We start from the raw sequence: 9,309 nt of genomic DNA on the forward strand, positions 1-9,309 counted from the left end.
AAAACTCATTACAGCACCTTGCATACTTCAGCAAGGCCAAGGCTAATATAAAACATATAACTATGACAACCTAGTCTGTTCCAGCTGCTACCTTATCTAAGGATGGGTAAAGAAAATGCTACAACTTCAAGAATAATAGATTTACAAATAAAATCTACATGGTACAAGACAGAGAGAAATAGAAAGAAAGAAAAAAACAATCATTCATGAAGCAAACATTTCCTTAAACCAAACCCTGCCCAGTATGATTCTTCCATTGGACAGTGAGCCATATTGCACCTTGAAATCATAGCTGAATATAGACTATATTCTCCATTTGAAATAAAATCTAAGCCCATAAATTTTCTTGTCAAATGACAGATTTTCATAAAACCTGAATGACTGGAGTTACGAAAATATCATAAAAATCTTAAATATGGTAGAACAGCACAGGATGGAACAGGAGTTACAAATATAAACATAGCAGCAAGAGAGACAGTAGGATGCGTGTGAGGCTGAGAGAGGTATGTCACAGACTCCTATCAATTTTGGCCAGATTATTTGAGTTATTGAGCAATAAAGCTTGAGCTAAGGCACCGCACACCTAAATAAAAACTCTTACTGTAAAACTATACAGTGGATTACCGAGTGCAATCATTAGCTTCCAAAATATCACTCGAGTAATCATAAATGCATCCCATCTGACCCAGACAGTCAATCTAATAGTAAAAAGGCTTTTATCCTATACTATTTCTAATTAACCAAAGTTCTATATATTATGCTAGTAAACTCTATAAAGCACAGCATTTTTTGGTATCAAAAGAATCACAAATTTTGGTCGGGACTATCCAATCAGCACTGGATATATAAATTAATGGTTAAATGCAAAGCAAGAATTCTTCCTATCTCGAAGTTAGAACCAACAATAAAAAATTCCTGAGTAAAGAATGCAGTACTTTTGTTTGAAGCTGAACACATTCTCTGTGAATAAAGTTATTCACATTTATCTATGACAATTTCATTCCCTTGAACCTGTCTCAGCCCCACTGTGTGGCACATGACCATTACTTAATACAAATAAAAACGGACGGTTTTAGTCAATATGTTAATATTGACTTAGACTAGTATTAGAATATTGTTAAATTATATTTAAATACAATTATATATTATATATAACACCATAAAAAACATAAAAATATAGCATCCATAAATGACAATAACAATGCTTGGCACTTAGTTCTGGGGTCTCTCCCCACTTGTACAGTAAGGCACTATAAAAATCAGCATCATCTAGCTTTATCACATCCTCAAACAACAACCTAAATTAGCGGTACATTGTGGCACAATCATGTGTTAGTTCTTGTGCTATTCTTCCGCTCGTCTAATCTTGGTCCCCATTTTATTGCATCTAGCATAATTTCATAAAACAACCCAGGAACACCCTGGACCACGAGGTCAAAAAAAACACACATTATATACTGAAGCCTAGAATAATAGCTACCATAGGAAAAATCTCTGTCTTTAACAGACAACCTCTAGCTGGCTTTGTATGACAGGAGTGCATTAAGGAATGTGAAGTCCTCTCTGGAATCCCAGTTTTCTTTGGAAGTCTTGGAAGCAGCTAGATCTCTAATGCTAATATTCAGCTGTGGTTTTCCCCAAAAGGGCAAGCACTACAAATCCTGGTCCATCCTAATGCACTGTTATGGCCTATGGGTCACTGCCAGGCATGCAAGGATCAGCCGGGCAACAAACAAGGTCAGCTGAATCAGAGTCACTATGGCACACATGTTGCATGCAGAATGAAAAAGACTTTCGCGCATTACGTACTGTCGCTCTTCCTTGGGCCTGTACATTTCCAATTCATCTTCGAGATCAGACACACGAGCTTTCAGTTCATTGCGCTCGTAGAGAATCTCTTTAAGCTCAGTCATTGTGAAACGAGGTCGGTTGGGGTCATCCCGGTCAAATACCAACTTGTTGGTCAAGTCCAGGCTATCACTCTGAAAAAAGTAGTAAGGGATCACTTCAAAGTTAGGTCTTGTCTTCACAAAAGTTGATATGTCAGCATCCATTCAAACTGCAGAAAAAAATGCAATACGAAATTCTTCCACATGGAATAATTTATCCTTACTCATAAAAAATACAGTTACTAAGCTGGTGTATCAAACAAGGATGATGGGATGGGAGTAAGGGGGAGGGGGGGGAGGAGGAGGAGATGGAGGAGGAGGAGGAGGAGAGGAGGAGGAGGAGAGGAGGAGAAGGAGAAGAAGGAAGAGGAAGGTAAAGGAGAGAGGAAGGTGAGGAGGAGAGGAGGAGGAGGAAGGGAGGAGGGGAGAAGGATAGGAAGAGGAGGAGTATGAGGAGGAGGAGGGAGGAGGAGGAGGAGGAGAAGGAGGAGGAGGAGGGGAGGAGAGAGGAGAGGAGGAGAGAGAGGAGAGGAGGAGGAAGAGGAGGAGGAGAAGAGGAGGAGGAGGAGGAAGAGGAGGAGGAGAAGAGGAGGAGGAGGAGGGGATTAGGAGAGGATGGGAGGAGAGGAGGGGGAGGAAGGAGGAGGAGGAGAGGAGGAGGAGGAGGAGAGGAGGAGGAGGAGGGAAAAGGAGAGGAAGAGGAGGAGGAGGAGAGGAGGAGGAGGAAGAGAAGGAAGAGGGAGAAGAGGATTGGAAGAAGGGGAAGAGGAGGAGGAAGAGGAGGAGGAGGAGGAGGAGACAGAGGAGGAGGAGACAGAGGAGAAGGAGGCAGAAGGAGGAGGCAGAAGAGGAGGCAGAAGAGGAGGCAGAAGAGGAGGCAGAAGAGGAGTCACAGGAGGAGGAGGAGGAGGAGGAGGAGGAGGAGGAGGAGGAGGAGGAGAGGAGGAGGAAAAAAGAGGAGAACGCGAGGGTCTAAAGGACAGAGCAAACTCGCAGAGACCACGATCCGGGCACTCACACTGGAACTGGCTAGGTCCTCGTTCTCCTTCTGCGCGAGCCCCAGTCGCTGCCGAAGCACGTTGACAGCACGCGTCTCCTCCTGTAGCGCCGCCTGCAACTCGGCGCGTTCGTCGATCAGTGACCGCATCTGGCTGCCGTAGGTCCTCTGGCGGCGCCGCAGTTCTCTGTTCACATGGTTGACCTTCTCCAGCTGCGACTTCAGCTGCAACGGCATAGTGACTGGGTCAGCAAACACAAGACACAGCACACCGCATACATACATGCATGTGTAACATCCAGCACAAAAAGGCAAAACACTTACGTTGTCCAGCTCTGTTGCTTTTAAATGGCATTCCTTCTCTGTCTTGTGCATCTGTTCCCGCTGCGCTTCGATAACTTCCTGCAGCCGTGTCACCACTTTGAGGTCCACCTCAGGTGTCGAACCTGGAAGAAGGGGAGAGCGAGGTCACCTTATGCACTGGAAGGAAAGGGATCAGGAAGAGAGGGAGGGAGGGAGGGAGGAGGGAGGAGGGAGGGAGGGAGGGAGGGAGGGAGGGAGGGAGAGAGGGAAAGAGGGAGAGAGGGAGAGGAAGAGGGAGGAGGGAGAAGAGGGAGGAGAGGGAGGGAAGAGGAGGGAGGGAAGGGGAAGGAGGGAAGAGGAAGGGGAGGGAGGGAGGGAGAGAGGGAGGGAGGGAAGGGAGGGAGGGAGGGAGGGAGGGAGGGAGGGAGGGAGGGAGGGAGGGAGGGAGATGGGGAGAGGAAGGAAGAGAGAAGGGGGGGGAGGAAGGAAGAGAGAGGCAGATAGAGAGAAGGGGGGGGGGGGGTAGAGGAAGGAAGGGAGCGAGGAACGGCGCACAAAGCCCCTTGAACCACGTGGGGCTCATTAATCCGGCGCCCGTGAGCAGGTAGCCGAGGCCTGCTATAATTCAGGCGCATTCCTGGGGTGCTCGCCCTGATTCCCGTCTTAATTGATGTAATAAACTTAATTGCATATCGCGTCTCTTGTCTACAGTTGCTACATGATCAACCAGCATGTCAACATGGTTTATTTCAACATGAGCTCGTTACACGTTTTAAAAAAAATACATAATCATTTCTGTAATTATACCTCTAATAATCACAGTGAGTCCTGCACCTTCTATTTTTTATTAACACAATCAGTAACCATCCCATCCACTCAATTATATTTTCTACATAAAACCTCGGAGCAATTTAACCACAACAATAAAAGAAGTCAGCATCGAGGCAGATGTAACTGCAAATTCACGGTTCCCCCTTCTATCCTATCCACCCCCCCACCTCCCGTGCCCCTAATCCCCACATCCCTCCCGCAAGGCTACCAGAATCTCATCTCCATCATTCTATTTCTTGGTCATGAAGTCCATCAACTCTTCCACTCTGACTACTTCAGTCCTCCAAACTCTGTTCCTTCGAGCTCTTCCTCTCCACGTCGCTGCCTCCACTTTTCTCCAATTTCGTGACTCTTGGCTTTACGAACCCGATTTACGGCCTCGGGGAGCCAAAGGCGCAGCTCTTGGCTCTCCTGACGCTGTCCGCAATTCTCGCGCGACACACGGCTGCTCCGAAGCCAGTCACATGCATGCAAAAACACAAACAGACAGAGACAGACACACAAAGACACACAAGCACACACACACACACACACACACACATACATACAGTACAGTACATACAACATACAACATACTCACACACACGCAACACCACGCACACGGCGTGCGAGAGAAGAAAAAAGAAAAACATGAAAGATAAAAGGAAGAGAAGAGGAGCGAGAGAGAGAGAGAGAGAGAGAGATCGAGAGAGAGGAGAGTGAGAGTGAGAGTGAGAGAGTGAGAGTGAGAGGAGAGGAGAGTGAGAGGAGAGGAGAGGAGAGAGAGAGAGAGAGAGAGAAAGAGAGAGAAAGAGAGAAAGGAAGAGAGAGAGAATAAAAAGAAGTGGAGGATCAGAAACAATGGAACGGGGACAACGTTGGCTGACGGGGAACTGAGACCGGCGGAACGAGTCTTGCGCGTAGGAGCCCAGCACAGCAGTAACTCGGGCGACAGTTGCAACCTCGCGCCTGGGGGGGGCGAAGGACTCGGATGAGAGGGACAGTAACGACAGCCGGAGAGAGAAGAGAGGAGAGAGAGAGAGAGAAGGAGAGAAAGAAGGAGAGAAGAAAGGAAGAGAGAAAGAGAAGAAAGAGAAGAGAGAGAGAGAAAGAGAGAGAGAGAGAAGAGAGAGAGAGAAGAGAGAAGAGAAAAGAGAGAAGAGAGAAAGAGAGGAAGAGAAAGAGAAGAATAGAGAAAGAGAAGAGAAGATAGAGAGAGAGAGAGAAGAGAGAGGGTGAGAAGAGAGAGGGAGAGAAGAGAGAGAGGGAGAGAAGATAGGAGAGAGTAGTCAGAGAGACAAGGCAGGGAAAGAAGAAACAGAAAGAGGAGAGAAAGGAGAGAGAGAGAGGAGAGATGAGTAGGCAGAGAGAGAAGGCAGAGAAAGAAGAAAAAGAAGAGAGAGAGAAAAAGAGAAAGATGAATGCGTTAAGGTGACGGGTTGGCCTCCCTCCCTATGTCGCAGACGTTTCGATGGCTCGAATCCCCAAATGAAACCCCATGAAGCGTCGGCCTCTCACCCGAGGGGTCGGCGGTTCGCGCCCCGCCAAGCGCGAGAAGAGGTAACTGCCGTGGCTGGGCACCAAGGTGGGTAAGGACTAAGCTCAGCCGAGTCAGCACCAGCTGGCACACTCTGATAGAGTCGGCATCAGTCGGCAAAGACCGGGCTCCCTTCACAGGCACAGTCCGGGCGAGGATCAGCTTATCTGGCTGATCCTCACCCCGCGAAGACACACGAACACACACGAACACATACGAACACAGCCGTAAGAGGCGACGACGGCGACACCACTCACCGTTAGAGTGGATAACTGTTCCCTCGGACTTGGCGAGCGACGTGGAGAGCTTCCGGTTCTCGTCCTGGAGCCGGGACACCATCGCCACCAGCTCATGGCTCTCCTCCCGCAGGCGGTCCTCGATCTCCTCCAGCTCCTGTGGGGAAGAAGCGCGCCAACATGAGGCATTAGTTGCATGGCCGTGCTTGAGGAGATCGCGTTAAATATTAGATAGGTTTATCAATTGGTTGGTTTTGAATCCATGCCATTTCATACAAAAGTGATATACTACTTACATTTCTAAGACGAAGAATCAATAATAAAAGTGAAAAAAATTGAGTCAAGAATCATGCTTTCATGTTTCTTCTCATTTAACATGGTTAGTTTAAAATATTATAAAATACAAGTCTGGACGTGCCCATTAGTGTTCCGCTATCATAAAAGCTCATATGGCAGAATCCATATAAGTACCACGCTACAGCCGTTCCGTTGAAACTGGCCTTCACCCGGACCTCCCTTGCCCACAACCCGCCCACCGCCCGCGTGAGCCCGTGTCTTGGGCAGGGGCGCTTCCACCCGCCCCCTTGAGGGCCGTCGCCATCCTCGTTAGCCCGGCGATTCTAGCATTAAATCACCCTAAACGACCTTCCCGACAGACTGCTCACCTCAGCTCTAACACGACTCAACACCTCGGGCTGCCAATAGTGCGTGTCAACGCACGGGAGAGATATGCGGCATTCGAAGGGGAAATGAAATAAGCGCATATGAGGTGGGGAGGCGCGGCCCCGCCCTTATCACTCCGACGGAGGCGAGGGCGAAGCACGTCACGTGACTTCCGCCTGTGTGCCTCCGTCCGGCGTCAAAACGAGCAACCTGCCAATGTCGTTAACGAGGCCGGCGGCGGGCGGCGCTTGCAACTTCGTCAACAGCATTTCTTATCTCATTAAAAATTTGCAATCGTTTTAATTTTACACTACCTTGACTTCATTCCAGAATTAAATCATTGGAAAAATAAAGACTACTGTAGTACCCAAGAAAACCCAGTCACCTTTTTTTTGTATTTTTGTTTCTTATTCTAAAGGTAACTAGCTTTTATTTTCATCTATCTATATCTATCCCCTTCTATCGCCCCCCTCTCCTCCCATCCTTCGCTCCCTTCCATCTTGCTCTCCTCTCCTCTCCTCTTCTCTCCTCTCCTCCCCCCCCTCGTCTCTCTTTCTCCCCTCTCGTTCCCTTCTCATCTGTACATCCCGCTCCTTTCATCTCCTAACGTACAGAGGAAAGGCACTGCAGAGGAGAGGCACTGCCGAAAACAGAGCATGCACTGCAGGAGGCCTATGCTATTGGCTTCGCTCGCCTCATGCTGCCTCCGCCGCTGCCGCCCGTTTTGCCGCCCGGTGCAGTCCGCTCCTAAATCTCGTGGCGGCTCTTGACTTCTCTCGCGCGGCGGCTGCATCGCATCGAGAGAGAGAGAGAGAGAGAGAGAGAGAGAGAGAGAGAGAGAAGAGAGAGAGAGAAGAGAAGAGAAGAGAGAGAGAGAAGAGAGAGAGAGAGGAGAGAGGAGAGAAGAGAGAGAGAGAGAGAGAGGAGAGAGAGAGAGAAAAGAGGAGAGGGAGAAAAGAGAGAGAAGAGGAGAGAAGAGAGAAAGAGGAGAGAGAGAGAGAAGAAGAGGAGAGAGAGAAGAGAGGAAGAGAGAAAAGGAAGAGAGAGAGAGGAGAAAGGAGAGAGAGGAGAGAGAGAGAGAGAGAGAGAGAGAGAGAGAGAGAGCGACTCATCCAGATTAGACTGCCGCTAAGATGACGCTCCACCCGCGGCAACCGAGTGGGCTTGAGATGAGAAATTGAACAATAACACTATTTTTCGGCCAAAACAGGAAAAGCCGTAAAAATCCCCCTCAATCCCATAAAAATTCCGGAATGGCCGACCAAACTGGAAACTCATTTAAGCTCTTCGGTTCCTCAGGGCAGCGACGCCGGGGGTACGGAGCGGCATCGCCACGCCCTTCGCTGGGGCAGGGGAGACAGCGAGGCACTGGGGGAGGGGGCGGGGTGGGGAAGGGAGCCGTGTAAGGGAGGGAAGGGGAGAAGAGAGGGAAGAGGCGGAGAGAAGAAAAGGGAGGAGAGAGGAGAGGGCATGGGGGGGGGGGAGAGGAGAGGGCATGGGGGGGGGCAGGCTTCGATCAAGAGACGGAATCAAATCGAGAGGAACTGGAAAGGAAATCCTTACTGCGTTGCGACCATTCCTAGCGAAAATCACTACAACGGAAAAATGCGATAAAAAAAACGTCTATCTGAACTATAACAATGCACACTATTGTCAAATTAAGTGAAAACGCAGCAACGAAATAATAACCAACCAGAAAAAAATATTTATAAATAAAGAAAAATAAGAGGCGACAAACAGTGCCATAATCGCAAAGAAAACGACTGAAAGAAAAAAAGAAAAACAATATAACGTGCACACTTGTTTGTCGAGATGAGACAAGAGTCCCAGCTGAGTCTGGCCACTCGGCAGCTGGCCACTCGGCGCCTGGCACCGCCACCACCACCCACCCACACAAACTACACAGACGTCTACACACACACACACACACACACACACACACACACACACACACACACACACACACACACACACCCACACTGACACCCACCCACATCCACACATGCATGCATATACACACACACTCATCCACACACGCACACACATCCACACCATCACTTACACTCACATCCACATTCCCCTTCAGGTACACACCTACAACCACATATGTACATATGTACATCAACACACACCACACACACACCACCCCGCCCACATGCTCTAAAACACTGACCAACCTTCTTCGAGGACAATTGAAACGCCCACGCCCACGCCCACGTACCATCAGGCCCATCTACCCACCCACTGCACCGTTCATCATTACTGTTGCTAAATGTTGCTTGCTGCTGTGCTTGCTACAATTGCTATAATCGTTATTGCTATTACCATAATTAATAATATCGTCATTACTATCATACTCACTCCAAGAGCATCACAAACATGAAACTACAATTAAGTATCATGCTGTGACACGCGCTCAACATAACCTACCGTATATTTAAAAAAAATTCATCTCACACTATCTTACCTTATCATTCATCATTTTGTTTTTTACAACACTTCTCTTTGTTATATTATCCATTCTAACTATTACTATTTTGAAATTATGTGAGACCCAATTTCTCCTTCCAGAGAATTCTGACGAACGCGAAGCGAACACAGGTCGAGTGACAGGGAACACCGCCATATTGGATCTCAGTTGTACCACTTGACACCGGCTGACACCTGACACCCGTTCGGTGACACCCACACCTCGACGACCACTGGCTAGGGAGGTTAGGGTTTGTAGGGGGGGAGGGAGGTGTGTATGGGGGGGGGGGAGAAGGGTACGCAGAGGATACAATGTAAAATTAAAAGGAGAGAGTGAAGGGGAGGGGGAGGGGAGGGATATAGGAGAGATGGGGGGATGGATGGATGGATGGAGGGAGGGAGGGA

At 48.5% G+C, this 9,309-nt stretch overlaps 1 protein-coding gene across 1 annotated transcript in view; it reads right to left on the reverse strand.

The window, feature by feature from the left end:
* LOC119583201 (RILP-like protein homolog) overlaps nt 1-7,228 on the reverse strand; it is a 26,515-nt gene extending 19,287 nt beyond the window's left edge. The window contains exons 1-5 of the mRNA XM_037931678.1: nt 7,061-7,228; nt 5,794-5,977; nt 3,211-3,332; nt 2,908-3,111; nt 1,810-1,982 (exon numbers count right to left, since the gene is read on the reverse strand). Coding sequence (XP_037787606.1) covers nt 1,810-1,982; nt 2,908-3,111; nt 3,211-3,332; nt 5,794-5,977; nt 7,061-7,228 — 851 coding nt within the window. The remainder of the gene's footprint in view (nt 1-1,809; nt 1,983-2,907; nt 3,112-3,210; nt 3,333-5,793; nt 5,978-7,060) is intronic.
* Between the last annotated feature and the right edge of the window lie 2,081 nt (nt 7,229-9,309).

This window comes from Penaeus monodon, chromosome 17 (genome assembly GCF_015228065.2).
Source record: "Penaeus monodon isolate SGIC_2016 chromosome 17, NSTDA_Pmon_1, whole genome shotgun sequence".
In the NCBI taxonomy this organism is placed as follows: domain Eukaryota; kingdom Metazoa; phylum Arthropoda; class Malacostraca; order Decapoda; family Penaeidae; genus Penaeus; species Penaeus monodon.